This window comes from Onychostoma macrolepis, chromosome 19 (genome assembly GCF_012432095.1).
Source record: "Onychostoma macrolepis isolate SWU-2019 chromosome 19, ASM1243209v1, whole genome shotgun sequence".
NCBI lineage: Eukaryota > Metazoa > Chordata > Actinopteri > Cypriniformes > Cyprinidae > Onychostoma > Onychostoma macrolepis.
In genome coordinates, this window is record NC_081173.1 from 1,332,137 (window position 1) to 1,352,899 (window position 20,763).

The following is a 20,763-nucleotide window of genomic DNA, read 5'->3' on the forward strand; positions in this document are numbered from 1 at the left end:
GAATTTCCAATCTGAGTGCGCTCAGATTTTATGAACCGTACCTTCGGATTTGATAAAACTCACGGATTTGTGGCTCCGCCCCCACCGGCAGATTCAACCACGCCACCTGTTTAGGTGCGGGATGCACTGTATTGTGTTTATTAAATATTATTTGTCATAGTAGCCTATGAGACCACGATCCACACTCACAAAATAGTCTTCTTTTTAGCGTTTATTTTACATTAGTCACCAATAGGATAAAAAACCGCCGCCTGTGTTTTATAGCTTAAAATGAACGCTAAAAATAAGAATAGAAAATTTCCTGAATTTTCTAAAATATAATAGAGTTTTGAGAGAAGAAGGTAAAAGGCAATACAAAACAAATAATGTACCGGTTATGTTGTCATTCCTTTGCTCTCTAACTGAATGTAATGTTATAATAGGCCTAGTTATTTAATAATAACATCAAGGCAAGGCAAGTTTATTTATATAGCACATTTCATACACAGTGGTAATTCCAAAGTGCTTTACATAAAAGGACGTGAAATAGTCATTCAAAATAATAATAATCACAACAATAAAAACAAAATGATATAAAAATTGATTTAAAAAGAATTTAAAACCGTTAAGAATGGAAAATAATTATACATAGTGCAATCAGTTCAGAGTAGCACAGTGCTCATTTAACAAATGCACAGCAAAAAAGGAGAAACAATTACAGCACTTTCATAATCTTATTGTGTCGCTGTTCATTTCCTATAAAATATGTTAAGTATGTCAGCGTGGTGAATAAAAAATAAGAATATATATATATATATATATACATATATAATGTGTGTGTGTGTGAGAGAGAGAGAGTACGGTAAAACAGGAAAAAATACGCCTGTAATTTCAAAGTGAAGGCTTTTAGTAGACCCTACTCTTAAAAGCGCTCTTTTATTTCCTTCTTGGACAAGCAACCAATCACAGTCTTCAAAAGACTGTGTCATAGCTAGCAACGGGGTCAGCCTCCTCACTGAGATAAAAGTTTTTGTCTTTTCCTCGCTCAGAGTTGCTCTCAGGTTGGTCCTGAATCACTTTTAAGCTAAGACTCCTAGTTAGAAATTTTTGAGCTAAATTAGGAGCTCTCTGAGAGAATTCTTAGAATCTTTAAGAATACGGCCCTGATTTCTTCTGGAAGCCGGTTCCAACTGCGGGCGGCATAATAGCTAAAAGTGGACGACCCTTGTTTCGTGTGAACCCTTGGTATTTCTAACTGACTCGATCCTAATGATCTGAGTGGTCTGTTAGGTTTATGTTCAGTGAGCATATCAGCAATGCATTTAGGTCCTATGCCATTTAGAGATTTATAAACGAGTAGAAGTACTTTAAAATCAATCCTAAATGTAACTGGAAGCCAGTGTAAGGACCTGAGGACTGGTGTGATATGCTCAAATGTTCTGGTTCTAGTCAGAATCCTGGCAGCAGCGTTCTGGATGAGCTGCAGCTGTCTAATGGTCTTCTTTGGAAGGAGACCATTACAATAATCCACCCTGCTGGTGATAAAGGCATGAACCAGTTTCTCCAAGTCTTGACTGGAAACAAAACATCTAATTCTTGCAATGTTTTTGAGATGATAGTATGCTGATTTTGTTACTGCTTTGACATAACTATTAAAACTAAGGTCTGTCTCCAGAATCACCCCAAGATTTTTGACTTGGTTTTTAGTTGTTTGACCCCTAGAGTCAAGGTATGCATTCACCTTGAGAACTTCATCTTTGTTTCCAAATGCGATGACTTCAGTTTTCTCCTTGTTTAACTGAAGAAAGTTCTGGCACATCCACAATAACAGTATCTAACTCTGGGGGAAAAAGCTTAGTATAATAAAATCACCAAAATAAGTCTTCATGTTAAGAATGAATAGTACACAAACACATTTCCAAAACTGTAAAATGTATTAAAAATAAAGCATTCATGAATTATTTTATGACAAACATTTTACTGTCTTAAGTGCACTCATTTATTTAGCATATAAATAAAAATAATAATAACTATTATTATTATTATTATTGTTGTTATATATTTAGTTTACATGCATTTAGAAGTAAAAGAAGCTTTTATTCAAAACGACTTACAAAAGAGTAACAAATGACTCCAAAGTCAGTCACAATGCCAGGTTTATTATACAATAAAAATCAAGTCTAATATGATCACAAATTAAACAAGATTTTGATTTCTTATTAAATCGTTGTATTCCAACTCCTATCTGTTACAATTTGCTGTAGGCCTATTCCACATAATAATATGCAATAAAACAATATACAATATGATTCCTTAACACGTAGGCTACCTAGGAGCTTGCTGCATGAATCCGTGAGTACAGTTTACAAACCGGTGGGAACAGATTGCGAAAGCGTGCGCGCGGATTATGAATCTGTGGGTACGGATTCAAAAACCGAAGGTACGGTTTACAAAATCTGAGCGCACGGATTGGAAATTTGAAGGTACGGTTTATTAATCCGTGGGCACGATTTGTTAAACCGAGGGAATTCAGTTTAAGAATTCATGAGTATGGTTTATAAACTGAGGGAACGGACTGCAAAACCGTCGGCACCGATTGTTTTTTTTTTCTCCTACAGGTGACTTCCCGGGCTCCGTATGCAACAAATACGACTGACTTTATACTTAATGTGAATTTAACATTGAAAGTTAATGTGAATACAAACATTGTGAGTTAGGCTACGAATCATAACACTTTCATTGTACAGAAAGAGAGCAAAGAACATTTACATTATCAAAGAACATTTTCACTGACAGTTCAAGTACTCTCAGAAACTCCCATTAAAATCACTGAAGCTGTTTACACTGTGAAATGAATATCTTACAGATTCGTACACACATCTACACTTTGTTGTTTCTAACGAGAGAATTCGCCAGAAAGAGGTATTCAGTCTGCCAGCTAGTGAAGAAAACATTTTAGCGATGACTCATCTGAAGGCCTCTGATTGGTTACTGCATTCATAAGCTCAACAGAAGTGTGTGTGTGATTGGTTATAACGCGCAGCGCTGTAAAAACGCATCTGTATCTGGCTCAGCGCCAGCCAGGAACGCAGATTTGAATTTAGCAGCTGATGATATGACACTCTGAACGATTTAATCACGCTGGTGTGATTGTATTAAATATAGAAAATATTAATCGGCTATTTTTATTTATTTATTTTTTTTTTTTGTCTTTTGTCTTTTGGAAGCTGCATTCAAAATCCACTTGGCTCAAAAATCTTACTTTGAATGGAAATGACGCCTCTGGTGAAGAGGATGGTCCATGCCATTCATTTTGTCTAAACTCAACTCAGCAAAAGAGAAAGTGAAAGTACACAGTGTTCATCTGCCACCATTTTAAATACGCAGAATACGATTTGTTACGCAAGTAAAATGTATCCTACTTTCGAAGTGTTTAATAAAGACGATTATGTAAGTTTATGCAGGAATTTACATGTATCTTCATGGAAAAGTTGGAGGGTTTTGAAAAACTTAATCTTGTGAAAGTTTGATCAAGGTGAGTGAAAGGAAGAGAAACTGCAAATAAACATTCTTGTTTCTCGTGTTATTTGTGATGGTGATTCTGAAGTCTAAGCACCTGTGTAAATGTATGGCTGAGCTTGAGTTAACAGTCACAGGATCCATTCAGATAAATGATAACGTTTGATTTATTTGATTATGTGATTAGTTTTGTGTCTAAATGTCATTTCCGTTCAGTAAAACCCATACAGCTCCATCATGGACAATTCGCAAAGATTAATAAATGAAGAGTTTTCTCCAAGATGCAGGTATGTTCAAAAACACTTTTTATTAATATTAATATGTAAGGGATAATCAACGGCTAGCTGTGCATTAAACGATTTGAATGCACGAGGCGAAGAACCGCCCGACGCGCAGCGTTGATTATCCCGTTTATGCCATGGTTATTTGCCAGCATTCACATATTAAAGATGTTAATAATATTCGCGCTGCAATATTTGACCGGAACGATAAAAATGACGGTTATTTTCGTCTGTAATTACCATTCAACTGTAACTATATGTTACTGTCCCCGATTTGATTGCACAGATACTATTTAAACTAAACTGAGCTAGACAATGACATCTCTGAATTCAATAATGAAATGCCTTTAACTGAAAATTGAGTGTTTAATCTTATCATTATACATTACTGACACTCTATCCTCCAATTTGATACTGTTAAGTGCTTTGACACAATCTGTATTGTTAAAAGCGCTATATAAATAAAGGTGACTTGACTTGTCTTGACTATGGTTACCGATGTTTATAGGAAGCGCATTATTATAGAACGTGATTAAACTGACCTGGAACTACCTGTGCAGTTCAACGAATTTAATCAACACCTGCCAGCCAATCAGAATCGAGTATTCAGACAGACCATGGCATAAATTAATAATAAATAATAGTTTATATTATGGAAAAAAAGATGAAAAACGTTTTGTCTATTTTTGTGTTTATATTTTTTCCGTTCTTTTAATACTACAATTAAATTATAACAGATCATATGGTCTTTCCTAGTCTTCTAAGGAAAAATTAATGAGATCTTATCATACAGAATAGATCTAGTAATTAAAAGCATTACACTTGGTCTGTTCTTACAGTTCAATCCTGCAGGAGAGATCAAAACCAGAGCCCAGCTCTGCGTCAATGAAGAGTGACTGGTCAATGGATGAGCCAAAACAATTTAAGTGTGGAAACATACAACCTAGTCTCAGGTATGCAATTTCTATAATAAATATGTTTTATAGAATGTATATGTGACCCTGGACCACAAAAGCAGTCATAAGTTGCACGGGTATATTTGTAGCAGTAGCCAACAATACACTGTATGGGTCAAAATTATCAATTTTTGTTTTATGCCAAAAATCATTAGGATATCAAGTAAAGATCATGTTCCATGAATATATTTTGTAAATTTCCTACCATAAATATATCAAAACTTTATTTTTGTGAGTGGATGCAGCAAAACTGCGAACAAAAGCTCCCTCAGATTCCAGATTTTCAAATAGTTGTATCTCGGCCAAATATTGTCCGATCCAAACAAATATTAATGGGAAGCTTATTTTTTCAGCTTTCAGATGATGTATAAATCTCTTAAAAAATCATATGACTGGTTTTGTGGTCCAGGGTCACATTTTTATGAAACTTCCATAAAAATAGGTCCATACTATTATACTTTAAGGTATATATGAAGTTTTAAAATATACAATACTGCAATGATCCTGATTTTGAAGGGGACCTGTTATGCAAAATTAACTTTTATAAGGTGTTTGAACACAGATGTGTGTGTAAATAATCAGTCTATAATGATAAAAATTCACCCACTTCTTTTTTTATAACCTCCATAAATCATAAACCCAACTCTTCCTACGTTGACATCATTGTAGGGGCAGCCCTGCCCATGATTGGTGGGGATCTGCCCTGTTAGCATAGGTGCAGCCCTGAGTGAGAAGCTGCAATCATCCATTGTTATATTGTTACTAGAGAAGCTGGTGCAAGGATAGATAACACTGGTCCTGGAGTTCAGCTGTCCTGTCTAGTTTAGCTCCAGCCCTGATCAAACACACCTGAATGTCTTCAGGATTACTAAATCTATGTGAAAGAAGATGAGTTGGGTCGGAGCTAAACTCTGCAGGACAGCAGCACTCAGGACCGACTATACGTGAGCTTGTGATATAATGTTTTAACTACAGAAACATTATAACTGATCTGTTCATGGCTGTGATATTAAGTATAAGAGTCTTCATAAACTCCCAACATTTGAGCCGCTAAGGATGCAGTGGTGTAATTTTATTTAAGATGGGAATGTGTCCCAGAAGAAAACAGTCAAATTCAAATAACAGTATGTGCAAGTCATTTTACATCATACTGCTTTGCAAACGAGGGTCAAACACAGGATATGTATGGAAGTTAATTATCAAAGATGGATCACCAACTGATCATGATCCAATTTCATGTTTGCAAATTGCTTTTCTGAATGTGCTTGTTAACACTTTGCTAATGTTACCATTGTCTCTTACAGAGACCAGACTTGTTATTTTTGACCTGCGAGAGGCATTACCACCGATCATTATACAGATCAGTAGGCGTTACGTATTGTGAGAGGCGATCACACCGGAAGCTGGATGTTTTGCTTTATAAAGTTTCACATAAGGATATTTAGTTTTATGACACATATATGCACTTTTTGGAGCTTCAAAATAATGGCCTCCATTTACTGCCATTATCAAGCTTGGAAGAGCCAGGATAAATTTTAAAATGTAAGTTTTACACCTAGGATGGCTTGAGGGTAAGTAAATCATGAAGTAATTTTCATTTTTGGGTGAGCTATTCCTTTAATGAGTCTCTCCAACAGTGTGTAACTTTAGCCATGTTAGACGTGCAGCATGCAATCAAGCACATTCAGAATAAAATGTTCAGCAAACATTCACAAAATATATGCCGTATTTACATGTTCTGGATATGTTGGATCACAAACAGTTTCTAATGATCCATTTTGAGAGTTATATTTCATATGTGCACTTCTCCTGTATGGTTTATGCCTAATGCTGCATTCACGCCACCACGTAATTACAGTAAACTCAAAATTACCTAGGAAACTCATATTTGTGATAATTCCAATAGCACGTGAAGGCAGCATAAGACAGCCCTCTCCTGGTAAGGGGGCGGTGAGCAGGAGCTCACTTGCATTTACAGATACACGCAAAGAAAATCAGCCATTTTTTTTCTCCCACCCAAGAAGAGGCAGTTACAACATGGTATAATAAATAATCTGTGGGATATTTTGAGCTGATACTTCACGGACACGTTCTGGGGACACCTGAGACTTATATTACATCTTGCAAGAAGGGGCATAATAGGTCCTCTTTAATAAAAAGTGAGTTCAAATTCTTAGTTGCAATCTATAATTGAAGACTTAAAGTCTGTGTAAAGTCAATATTAAATGAGTTTGTCACAACACAGAAAAATGTGTTATTAACAACCCAGCCAAATTTCAATGCTAAAAAAAAAAACGCCAAGTAAATAAAATAAGGTATCAAAATCTTGAAAAAATAAGCAGTATTCTCTGCTCTCAAACACTTGTGGCGTGTCCACTGGCGGCGCTGAAACCACACCCACTCGCGGGAAAGCTGCTGTCTCTCTCAACTGTCTTCCTCTAGCAGCTTATTTAATAAGGAGACCAAACTGTTTTGTAAATGATCGCATTATGCAGGTATTATGCATTTACGTGACGAAGGCATAGCTTGCTGGCAAACTGTAGGCTGTAGTAACGGTAATGACAGTAACTTGCAATTGAGCCGTGAACCACTGATGCTAATGCGCTCTAGTTATTAGGTGTGTTTCGACTTCAAGCAGCGCTGCAGAACGATCAGTGTATGACATCAAAGTACCACAAGAGCGATTCGAAAGCATCAGGAGCATCTGCTCTCTGTAGTTCTCACTGTAATTTGATGTCACAAATTCTGCAATGGTCTGCAGCGCTGTGTCAAGTCGAACACACGTCTTACAGTGCGTTTCCACTGGCACATAGCGAGCGCAGCGGAGCGAGCGTTTTCAATTAATTCCTATGGAAGTTGAGCTTAAACGCTCACACAGTGCATTATGGGATTGAGAGCAGTGGGGTTGAGCACAGATTTGACGCTGTAGTGGAAACCACTAGCGTAGCCAGAAATGTTTAAGTGGGTGGGCCAAGTGTATAGCATATGAAAACTGCATGTCAAATTGCCAACAAAAAATACAGCACCAAGGTTCATTACACAATACTTCTAAAGCATGCATTAACAGTAATTTGTTATGTTGATGTTCATTTCAAAATTTAGGACATTATTAAAATTAAAAGTTGTATCTGTTAACATTTGCCTGAGCCGCTTAACAAAGATGAACAAACACGATAACAAATGTATTTCTAATGTTAGTTAATGCATTAACTAACGTTAACTAAAATAAGTTTATTAAAAAGCATTACCTCATGTGAAACAACGGGGCTTCGCTGATGATTTCATAATCAAACGTCTCTGTCAGTTCATGCACATCGAGGACCACAGAAATGTGCGCAGCTGCAAATTATGCAGTTTGTTGTGGCAACCAGGATCTAGCACAATAGCCCCTTTCGCACCGCTTTAGTTCTAGAACTAAAAGTACAGTACTAAAGTACTCGGACGATTTAAACCATTTAAAGGGTTGCATTCGCACCGGCAGTGGGTACTAAGAAGTGACGTAAGCTGGTCGACAGCGACGTGAAAATTTTGAGGTTTGAGCTGTGTAGAGTAGTGCTTGTTTGTCGTTTCTCCGATCACAAATGCAGACATGGTATTGTTTACACGGCGCGATGCAACACGGTGCGTAAAAATACAGTATAAGTCAAGTCACGTTAATTTATATAGCGCTTTTAACAATACAGATTGTGTCAAAGCACTAAACAGTATCAAATTAGAGGATAGAGTGTCAGTAATGTATAATGATAAGATTAAACACTCAATTTTCAATTTTCAGTTAAAGGCATTTCATTATTGAATTCAGAGATGTCATTGTCTAGCTCAGTTTAAATATTATCTGTGCAATCAAATTGGCGATAATCGCTAGAAATTAGGTGTCCCCAACTGAGCAAGCCAGAGGCGACATAAAAGTCATTATAATCAGTAATTATGTCCCCACTGGATGCAACAAATGCCTTGTTTATAATGGGTTTTATTGTTTTTGTGTCGTCACGCCGGGACACGACATCACAATACGGTAAGGGGCGTAACATTTCCATCTCACACTTGAGGTATTCGGCCAATCACAACGCACTGGATAGCTGGCCAATCAGAGCACACATCGCTTCTCAGAGCGATGAGCTTTGTAAAAATTGGCGTGTTTCAGTAAGGCAGGGCATAGAGGAGCAACAATAATGAACAGTATGTGGAAAATTTTGAACCTTAAACCGCATAAACACATTGCATTACACCAAATAAACAAAATAATGTTCTTTTTAGCAATGTCATATGAAAAGGAAATGGATGAACCTTTGGTAGTTTCAGTCACTGACAAAAGGAAACATTGTCAACCTCAATCCTGCTCGTTATAAAGCTAAAGAAAATTGTTATAGTGGCAATAACAGGATTTTGTGGTTAGCATGTAAAAGGCATGTAAGGTTTTTGACAAAAAAGCAAGCATGGACCTTGCTGGTTTTGCAGCAAAAGACAATCAAATTTGTTAAATACAAATGAATGGACTAAAGTAACATTTTTTGAAAATATGGCATATCAATATGGCATATCAATAGCTGACTAATAACCTTTTCATTGCCATTGAAGCGAAATTACTGGACATAAATGTAGGAGCCTGATAAAAATGCTCCTTTTAAAAGAAAAATGTCAGATGGACTTCAAGGCATTTCAAGTCCTTAAATGATTACCACTGTGCCCTTATGTATTGTTAATACATTCACACAAACTGATGGTATGTTATTCAGTTAATGATACAATTCATCAATATCGGAATGTCTGACTCTTAATTCTTTTCATGCTGATTACGGTTAAACCAACTATCCAGACCAGCCCAAAAAACACCTGCTGATAGGACATATGACCGGTCTGTGGAACAACCACAGGATTATGATGAAAGCATGTGTCCTGGTTTGAGGTAAAATGTTGGATGTTTTTATAATTGTCTTAGGTGCTGTAATCATCACACATCACTAAAACACATGATTAATAATCAAACATATTTCATAAACCATGTGTAATAATAAAAAATAAGAAGAAGAAATAAAAATATAGTTTGCTATTTATAGCTCTGTACAATTACTTCCCAAACTTGTGTAATAATCTGGTATTTTAATTTTACAGCCATGACTCTGAAATCCTCAACACATTTAGATCAAACCAGAGGAAGAAGTTTGAGTGTCTGTATGAGGGAACGGCGACACAGGGAAACCCAGCACTCCTGAATGAGATCTACACAGAGCTCTACATCACAGAGAGTGAGAGTGGAGAGATCAGTGATGAGCATGAGGTGAGACAGATTGAGACACAGTCCAGGAGAGCAGCAACAGAGGACACAGCCATCAAATGCAGTGACATTTTTAGACCATTACCTGGACAAGACAAAGTCATCAGAACTGTGCTGACAAAGGGAGTCGCTGGTATTGGAAAAACAGTCTCTGTGCAGAAGTTCATCCTGGACTGGGCTGAAGGGAAAGAAAATCAGGACATCCAGCTCATATTTCCACTTCCTTTCAGAGAAATCAATTTGATGAAGGACAAAACACTCAGTCTTTCAGATCTTCTTCATGTATTTTTCCCTGAAACTAAAGAAATGGAAATATCCAGTGATGAATATAAAGTGTTGTTCATCTTTGATGGTCTGGACGAGTGTCGCCTGTCTCTGGATTTTCAGGGCGATGTGAGGTTGTTTGATGTAAGTGAATCAGCCTCAGTGGAAGTGCTGCTGATTAACCTGATTGTGGGGAATCTGCTTTCCTCTGCTCTCATCTGGATCACCTCCAGACCAGCAGCAGCTGATCTCATCCCCTCTGACTGTGTCCATCGAGTGACAGAGGTACGAGGCTTCAATGAGCCACAGAAGGAGGAATACTTCAGCAAGAGAATCAGAGATCAGAATCTGGCCAATACAGTCATCTCACACCTGAAGTCATCAAGGAGCCTCTACATCATGTGCCACATCCCAGTGTTCTGCTGGATCTCAGCCGCTGTTCTAGAGAAGATGTTGAGTCGAGTAGAGAGTGGAGAGATTCCCAAGTCTCTCACTCAAATGTACACACACTTCCTGATCCTTCAGACCAACATCAAACATGAGAAGGACTATGAGAAGAAACTGAAAGATGAAGACATGATTCTCAAACTGGGAAAACTGGCTTATCAGCAGCTTGTGAAAGGAAACCTGATCTTCTATGAGGAAGACCTGAGAGAGTGTGGCATTGATGTGACAGAAGCGTCAGTGTACTCAGGATTGTGCACTCAGATCTTCAGAGAGGAGTTTGGCTTGTATCAGGGGAAAGTCTTCTGCTTTGTTCATCTGAGCATTCAGGAACATCTTGCAGCTCTGTATGCACATCTCTCTTTTACCAACAACAACATCAATGTGTTTGACCAAACCAAACATAGTCTGTTCTCCAAAATTTTAAAACGGATGAGTTCAGTATTTTATCTTATCTTATCTTATCGTATCAGTAAGTTACATCAAAAAGCTGCAGATGATGCTTTACAGAGCAAGAATGGACATCTGGACCTTTTCCTGCGTTTCCTTCTGGGTCTCTCTGTGGAGTCCAATCAGACTCTCTTGCAAAAACTACCGACACAGACAAGATGCTGCTCCTACAACAAAGAGGAAACAGTTCAGTACTTAAAGCTGAAGATCAGGGACATTCGCTCTCCAGAGAGATCCATGAATCTGTTCCACTGTCTGAGTGAACTGGGTGATCATTCACTGATACAGGAGATCCAAGATTATCTGAAATCTGGACAAATAGGTGAAACCAAACTCTCCTCTTCACAGTGGTCAGCTCTGGTTTATGTGTTGCTGACATCAGAACAGAAGATAGATGTTTTTGATCTAAAACAGTTTATTGGAGCACAAAATACAGCAGATGAAGTTCTTCAGAACCTGTTGCCTGTGGTTAAAGAATCCAGATCAGTTCAGTAAGTAAAACTTACAACATGTTTCATGTGTGTGTGTGTGTGTGTGTGTGAGAGAGAGAGAGAGAGATACACTCAAGCAGCTAAGGAGGTTTTTATGTGATCTGTGTGAGGGCTGGATATCAGTGTGTAAGATGAAGGTTTGAATGTGAGGGGGATCAAAATTGACAGAAAATAGCCTAGCTTTGTACTGTCTGTTCTCTAATGATGTTTTTCTGTGTGTTTTACTGCCTTTTCTGTACAGTATGAACTACTGCTGTGTCACGGATGAAGGTTGTGCTGCTCTGGCTTCATGTCTGAGATCAAATCCCTCAAACCTGAGAGAACTAGATCTGATTCAGAATAACATAGGAGACACCGGAGTGAAGCTGCTCTCTTCTGGACTCAAAGATTTTCACTGTAAACTGGTAACATTGTGGTAAGATTGTATAAACATAAAAATTGTATAAACATTCTCATTCACCTCCTACTGGAATTAATGACTTCTATATTAATATAAGATGCCCTTTTATTGCATATAGCTCATTAATTCTACTGAACGTTAGGTGATTTAGCGGTACTTAAAAATATTAAGTACAATGTTCTTATTGTGTTCATGATGTATTGCAAAATTAAGGTGGCATATGAATAAGGTTAGGGACAGATTTGGTTGAATTCGTATATATGGGTTAAGATAATTCATTAAAATAATTATTTTTAAAGGTTATATTTTTGCAAAAAAAAAATTAATGAATGATCAAAAGGATAAACATTGCAGATTTATTTTTACAGCCATCTTTGATCATAGTTACCAAGGGTGTCAACAATTCTTGCCATGGCTGTGGGTCCAGTCTAAAATGCAATTTGAGAACCTTAGACTGGACCTGTTAAATGTGCCATCTTTTTATTGTAAAGCTATGGCTTATTTGAGTTGTATATCTTAAAATGCAAGAATAAAGGGTGTCATTATTTTCTGCAGGTTGAATGATTGTGGTGTCACAGATGAAGGTTGTGCAGCTCTGGCTACAGCGCTGAGATCAAACCCCTCACACCTGAGAGAACTGGATCTGTCATGGAATAAACTAGGAGATTCAGGAGTGAATCTGCTCTCTGCTGGTTGTTCTCATTGTAAACTGGAAACACTGAAGTAAGTTAATCTCTCTGAGAATCACACACAGTTTGATACTCACAAAAAATATTCACATTTCAAGACTTTAGAGTTGTGGCAGTTCTGACAGGATTGTAGGATTGCGATCATGAGCATCTTGCTTATAATAAACCCATCCAACGTATCTGCACCAGGTACATTTTTTGCTAGAACTGAGTTTAGGTGTTTTTACACTGGACATACCAAAGTAAACATTATAAACTGGTACATTTGTCTTTCTGAATGTGTGCATGACTATGCTATGGCAGCCAACTATGCTATGGCAGATGAGGAGGAAATTTCAATGTGGTGCTTCTCCATTCCAGTGCTGTGATTGGCTGCTGGCATCAGAAGGAACTCACAGTGTGGCCAACACTGCTTCCATCTAGCTTCCATTTACAATATCTGATGTGTGCATTGAGTATATGAATAAATATGAATATATGAATAAAAGTCTAAATTAAAGATTGTGTTTCTTCAATAAATTTGGATTCATATGGATTAATTTTAAGAACTTTTTGAAGCATCAAAGTGGTAGTTGTATTTATTATCAGTGGAGGGACATAAATCTCTCTCATCCCTACATAGGTTTTTCAAAGTTTCCAAGTGGTACAGACACTATAAACCCTGCCTGATAAACACATTATATATCTGTTTGTTTTGTTCCCTACACAGGCTACATAGCTGTTATCTCACTGATCATTGTTGCAAAAGTTTGTCTTCAGTTTTGCAATCCCCAAACTCTGTCCTGAGAGAGCTGGACCTGAGTAACAATGATCTGCAAGATTCAGGAGTAAAGTTTCTTTCTGATGGATTGAAGAGTCCAAACTGTCAGTTGGAGATACTGAGGTAAGTGATTTTCTATAAAATAATTAACAAAACACTAATACCATTAAAAACTTAATACAATCAAATTATTCCTCTCATTAACTGTCTCTATGTGGTATATTAGCATAACACACACCCAAAGGCATACGCAAAGAGAACAGATTAGGCTTCATGTTGCAGAGATGCTGTGTTTCAATGCGAAAGCAAAATTGCTTTGTTTGGCCTTCTGAAAATGGAAGAAATTAGGAATAAGAGTGGGAGAGTACAACACAGGCTATACACAAAGACTACTTACCACTGTGAAACGTACTGCTCAAGTCACACTTGCACAGTTGGATCTGATCGATCGGTTTGATCATCCGCTTTCAGAATTCGACTCATGCTACATTTTAAGATGAATTAAGTGTGTTGGAAACAGAGTATTTGTGCTGAGTGGAGCAGCAACAATTTCCCCTCCGCACTCTAAGCTTTCAGTAATTACTCCGCTCCAGCTCACCATTTCCCGCTCCACACTCCACTCCTCACTCACTGATGGGTCAATATCACCATAGAGTGCCTTTTTAATTTTCCATTCGCTTTATGTCATATCATAAATAGTAGACATTCAAGTACTATACAAACATATTTGCTGAACTCCCACACATTTTTGTTTAGATAATTATGGGCCATTATTCAAAGCATAAACCATAAGATACGTCCACCTTGTCATGGACATATATATTACTGTTAAATACGTTTTCATTGCAAAATTAAGATGCAAATTATATTTTCTGGAAGGTATGATGTCCCTTTTCGATAACACTTTATTTTGATAATCCCTTTTGAACATTCTGTTCACACTAAGTAATGTTGCAACTACATGTCAACAAACTCTCATAAGAGTATTAATAGACTGTCTGCTTCATATCTACTAACTCCTTATTGTGTTGGTCTCACAACAGATATTCTACTGACTATATGTAACTTTGCAAGAACGTGTCAACTTAATCTAACCCTAACCCTAACAGTCAACTAATACACTACTAACACTCTAATGAGAGTTAGTACAAATGTAGGTGCAACATTACTAATAGTCAATAGAATGTGTTAAAGGGACCATCAAGATAAAGTGAAACCCCCTTTTCTAAACAGGGTTATTACAAAAATAATATAATAATAATAAATAATATACACTGAACAAAATTATAAACGCAACACTTTTGTTTTTGCCCCCATTTTTCATGAGTTGAACTCATAGATCTAAGACTTTTTCTATGTACACAAAAGGCCTATTTCTCTCAAATATTGTTCACAAATCTGTCTAAATCTGTGTTAGTGAGCACTTCTCCTTTGCTGAGATAATCCATCCATCTCACAGGTGTGGCATATCAAGATGCCGATTAGACAGCATGATTATTGCACAGGTGTGCCTTAGGCTGGCCACAATAAAAGGCCACTCTAAAATGTGCAGTTTTATCACATAGCACAATGCCACAGATGTTGCAAGTTTTGAGGGAGCGTGCAATTGGCATGCTAACTGCAGGAATGTCCACCAGAGCTGTTGCCCGTGAATTGAATGTTAATTTCTCTACCATAAGCCGTCTCCAAAGGCGTTTCAGAGAATTTTGCAGTACATCCAACCAGCCTCACAATCGCAGACCACGTGAAACCACACCAGCCCAGGACCTCCACATCCAGCATCTTCACCTCCATGATCGTCTGAGACCAGCCACCCGGACAGCTGCTGCAACAATCGGTTTGTATAACCAAAGAATTTCTGCACAAATTGTCAGAAACTGTCTCAGGGAAGCTCATCTGCATGCTTGTCGTCCTCATCGGGGTCTCGACCTGACTGCAGTTCGTCGTCGTAACCGACTTGAGTGGGCAAATGCTCACATTCGATGGCGTCTGGCACTTTGGAGAGGTGTTCTCTTCACGGATGAATCCCGGTTTTCACTGTACAGGACAGATGGCAGACAGCGTGTATGGCATCGTGTGGGTGAGCGGTTTGCTGATGTCAACGTTGTGGATCGAGTGGCCAATGGTGGCGGTGGGGTTATGGTATGGGCAGGCATATGTTATGGACAACGAACACAGGTGCATTTTATTGATGGCATTTTGAATTCACAGCGATACCGTGATGAGATCCTGAGGCCCATTGTTGTGCCATTCATCCACGACCATCACCTCATGTTGCAGCATGATAATGCACGGCCCCATGTTGCAAGGATCTGTACACAATTCCTGGAAGCTGAAAACATCCCAGTTCTTGCATGGCCAGCATACTCACCGGACATGTCACCCATTGAGCATGTTTGGGATGCTCTGGATCGGCGTATACGGCAGCGTGTTCCAGTTCCTGCCAATATCCAGCAACTTCGCACAGCCATTGAAGAGGAGTGGACCAACATTCCACAGGCCACAATCAGCAACCTGATCAACTCTATGCGAAGGAGATGTGTTGCACTGCGTGAGGCAAATGGTGGTCACACCAGACACTGACTGGTTTTCGGAACCCCCTCAATATAGTAAAATTGCACATTTTAGAGTGGCCTTTTATTGTGGCCAGCCTAAGGCACACCTGTGCAATAATCATGCTGTCTAATCAGTATCTTGATATGCCACACCTGTGAGGTGGATGGAGTATCTTGGCAAAGGAGAAGTGCTCACTAACACAGATTTAGACAGATTTGTGAACAATATTTGAGAGAAATAGGCCTTTTGTGTACATAGAAAAGTCTTAGATCTTTGAGTTCAGCTCATGAAAATGGGGCAAAAACAAAAGTGTTGCGTTTATAATTTTGTTCAGTGTAGTTCCATCCTCAATCACATTGATATACCCCCTAGAATTTGGTATATTTAAACTTACATATTTTGAAGATACCATTCAAAGGACATGGACAAACTCTTCTTTTTATTAAGTAAAAATATAGTTTTTATTACCAAATGACCAGTACACTCAAATTGAGTAATCTCTTATTTAATCTTATTCAAAATATTAATAGGAGAAATAATTTTTTTTTAATTTTATGATTTGACTATTCTACTATCATTAAAATGTAATGAGCAGTGCATGGGACATAGCAAAATGACACGCATCCTCTTACACAAACTAAAGAAAATCTAGAATATAACGTACCCTTTCATAGTCATTTTTATGTTAAGTTATCATGGCAAATGAGTTATTTATGTACAGGACACCACAAGGCACCCTACAGTGATACTGACCCTGATATTAGAAACCCCGCTTCACCTTCACTCCCTGAGGAAACTTACTGAAAGTATTTCAATATGCTTTAAAATATCACAGAAGTTCTGTTCATAATATATATTAAAAGAAAATGATTAAATTTGGATTGCCCCTAATAGTAGACTAGTCAATGAGAAGAGGCTTAGATGACCAAGATTTTATTAGCTGCAGAAAAAATATAAAAATTAAAACAGTCGCATGGTGCAGCATACAGTCTGTTACAGACAGACTGTTAACAGTTGGTCTAAGTGGTGATATACAGTACATCAGGCACACCTAAACGTGCTTATCATTAATCCAACTCAAATATGGCTTATCATCTGAAATGTGTAAGTAGTTGCAACCTCTCGCTCTAATGTTAACCTAGAGGAATACGCGATATTCAAGTGTTTGTGTGGAGTGTGGAAGCTGAATAGTAGCGTGCTCACTCCATGACAGATAACATGGATGCACCGATGTGATCACTTGCACTAAAAATATACTGTAATGTTTGGTCATACAGACAAAAGTTATAAATCTTTCAGATCTTCAAAAACTCTACTTTTATTTGTGTGCACTCACAATAACGACAAAACATTATGCTTTTGTAAAATAATGAAAGCAAACAGGGTGCGCTATGCCGTCTTGGTCTCTGTGAACTTGAGAGTGTCCGGAAAAAAAGAACCGAATCTCCCTGTATACTTGCTTCACAGACATGAAAATATATCTATGGAAAGCTAAATGTCCACTTTTATGTGCATGAACCAATGGAAAACAAATATTTTCAGATTATGTAATCTATTTGAAATGTGCATTAGGCACATCCACTACTTTGGAGATGACGAGATTATTACCTTCATCACTGCAAGTCAAGTCAAGTCACCATTATTTGTATAGCACTTTTTATAATGCAAATTGTGTCAAAGCAGCTTTACAGTATTTAGATGGGAAAATAGTGTGTCGAAATAGTGTGTTGTTCTCCTCTGGCCAGACAAAATCAGCAGTTTAAATCTAGGCTGCAGCAGAGTCAGATTGTGCAAAGGACTAATCTGTTTCCTGTGGTCTTGTGCCGATGGCCATCTAGGTAACGAGGTCTTCACTGGGGATCTTTCTCTGGGGCACATCTAGTTGTCATGGTCTCTGCTGACATTCAAGGCTGTAGAGGTCATCTCTAGGTGCTGATCCATCATCTGGACTGGATACGGACTGAATTATAGGAGTGCGATAGTGTATTATGTGTAAACCAGGTTAAAGAGATGGGTCTTTAATCTAGATTTGAACTGACAGAGTGTGTCTGCATCCCAAACAGTGTTAGGTAGATTGTTCGAGAGTTTGGGCGCTAAATAGGAAAAGGATCTGCCGCCCGCAGTCGATTTTGATATTCTAGGTATTATCAAATGCAGTACCGTTTCTAGGCATAGGCAAACTAGGCGGTCGCCTAGAGCGCCACCAGCTGGAGGGGCGCCACTGAGTGCACGTACTGCCGCTACATTTTAACAGGGTTGTGATCAAGAGTGGCACGGACACTGAAATATGATTGCCGCCCCCACTGGATCCCCCAACATCATTGGGCTAGAGGACTGTCATTCTGACGATGCCTGTATGCCATTGGATCAGAGCGCTGTTAATTGCTGCCTCTGATTGTTGCATGCAAAGTTTGCATTTGGATTTGAAGAGCTCAACAATGCCATTAGATCAATGGGTTCTGTCAGTGTTTTGGCAAGGTAAGGCTTTTTCTTTGCCGTGCAAGTTCAAAGGCCAATTTAAAATATCGGTAGGCTACATAAAGTGCACAAAATCAGTATTTTGTTTTGGCAGTAGGCTATTTGTGGCAGTCGAGAAGTCATGTTTCATGTGAAACTGGTCTGAAAGGTGTGCATTTTTGCGCCAATGCATTGTTAAAGGTTCAGTGTGTCATGTAATATTTACATATAAAACTTTTACAGCCAATTAAAACCAATACAATTAAGATCAATACATACTTTATGAAACCCCTTTTCTAAACAGGGTTATTAAAAAATAATATAATAATAATAAATAATATACACTGAACAAAATTATAAACGCAACACTTTTGTTTTTGCCCCCATTTTTCATGAGTTGAACTCAAAGATCTAAGACTTTTTCTATGTACACAAAAGGCCTATTTCTCTCAAATATTGTTCACAAATCTGTCTAAATCTGTGTTAGTGAGCACTTCTCCATAAGCCGTCTCCAAAGGCGTTTCAGAGAATTTTGCAGTACATCCAACCAGCCTCACAATCGCAGACCACGTGAAACCACACCAGCCCAGGACCTCCACATCCAGCATCTTCACCTCCATGATCGTCTGAGACCAGCCACCCGGACAGCTGCTGCAACAATCGGTTTGTATAACCAAAGAATTTCTGCACAAATTGTCAGAAACTGTCTCAGGGAAGCTCATCTGCATGCTTGTCGTCCTCATCGGGGTCTCGACCTGACTGCAGTTCGTCGTCGTAACCGACTTGAGTGGGCAAATGCTCACATTCGATGGCGTCTGGCACTTTGGAGAGGTGTTCTCTTCACGGATGAATCCCGGTTTTCACTGTACAGGACAGATGGCAGACAGCGTGTATGGCATCGTGTGGGTGAGCGGTTTGCTGATGTCAACGTTGTGGATCGGTGGCCAATGGTGGCGGTGGGGTTATGGTATGGGCAGGCATATGTTATGGACAACGAACACAGGTGCATTTTATTGATGGCATTTTGAATTCACAGCGATACCGTGATGAGATCCTGAGGCCCATTGTTGTGCCATTCATCCACGACCATCACCTCATGTTGCAGCATGATAATGCACGGCCCCATGTTGCAAGGATCTGTACACAATTCCTGGAAGCTGAAAACATCCCAGTTCTTGCATGGCCAGCATACTCACCGGACATGTCACCCATTGAGCATGTTTGGGATGCTCTGGATCGGCGTATCGACAGCGTGTTCCAGTTCCTGCCAATATCCAGCAACCGCACAGCCATTGAAGAGGAGTGGACCAACATTCCACAGGCCACAATCAGCAACCTGATCAACTCTATGCGAAGGAGATGTGTTGCACTGCGTGAGGCAAATGGTGGTCACACCAGACACTGACTGGTTTTCGGAACCCCCCCCCCTCAATATAGTAAAATTGCACATTTTAGAGTGGCCTTTTATTGTGGCCAGCCTAAGGCACACTTGTGCAATAATCATGCTGTCTAATCAGTATCTTGATATGCCACACCTGTGAGGTGGATGGAGTATCTTGGCAAAGGAGAAGTGCTCACTAACACAGATTTAGACAGATTTGTGAACAATATTTGAGAGCGTGAAAAGTAATGGTCCTTCTACTTAGCCTTGGGGTACTCCATACTGCACTTTTGATTGATGGCGGTCAGATAAGTACGATTTGAACCATGCCAGTGAACTTCCTCTAAAACCAACATCATTTTCTAGTCGACTCAAAAGAATGTTGTGGTCGATAGTGTCAAACGTGGCGCTAAGATCAAGTAGCACTAATAGAGAGATACAACCACGATCAGATGATAAAGTCTAAAACCTGACTGGAAATCCTCACATATAGCATCTTTTCTAGTATCTTTGACAGAAAAGGGAGATTTGAGATCGGTCTGTGTTATTGTTCCTCAGGGGATCTATAGCACACTATCTGATGCGATACTGTGGCTGACGGCTGCATGGTTACAATTTTATCTCTAATAGTTTCGATCTTGGAAGTAAAGTAATTCATAAAGTTATTACTACTGTGCTGCTGGGTAATGTCTGCACCTGCTGATGTTATATTGTTTTGTTAATTTAGCCACTGTATTGAATAAATACTTGGGGTTGTGTTTGTTTTCTTCTAAAAGAGACGTAAAATAAGCAGATCTAGCCGTTTTTAAGGCTTTTCTGTAGGAGAGAGTATTTTCCCACCAAGCAATACGAAATACCTCT

The 20,763-nt window shown here is 38.6% G+C and overlaps 1 protein-coding gene across 2 annotated transcripts in view; it reads left to right on the top strand.

Annotated features, from left to right (window-relative positions):
* Positions 1-3,341: 3,341 nt before the first annotated feature.
* LOC131525530 (NACHT, LRR and PYD domains-containing protein 12-like) overlaps positions 3,342-20,763 on the top strand; it is a 36,487-nt gene continuing 19,065 nt past the window's right edge. Inside the window, exons 1-8 of one of the 2 annotated variants that reach the window (XM_058753254.1) lie at positions 3,342-3,514; positions 3,715-3,785; positions 4,619-4,732; positions 9,552-9,641; positions 9,848-11,659; positions 11,901-12,074; positions 12,615-12,782; positions 13,458-13,631. In XM_058753254.1, coding sequence (XP_058609237.1) covers positions 3,736-3,785; positions 4,619-4,732; positions 9,552-9,641; positions 9,848-11,659; positions 11,901-12,074; positions 12,615-12,782; positions 13,458-13,631 — 2,582 coding nt within the window. In that variant the 5' untranslated portion in view covers positions 3,342-3,514; positions 3,715-3,735. Of the gene's footprint in view, positions 3,515-3,714; positions 3,786-4,618; positions 4,733-6,039; positions 9,642-9,847; positions 11,660-11,900; positions 12,075-12,614; positions 12,783-13,457; positions 13,632-20,763 lie in introns of those variants that run through there. The other variant, XM_058753255.1, reaches the window with a different exon arrangement.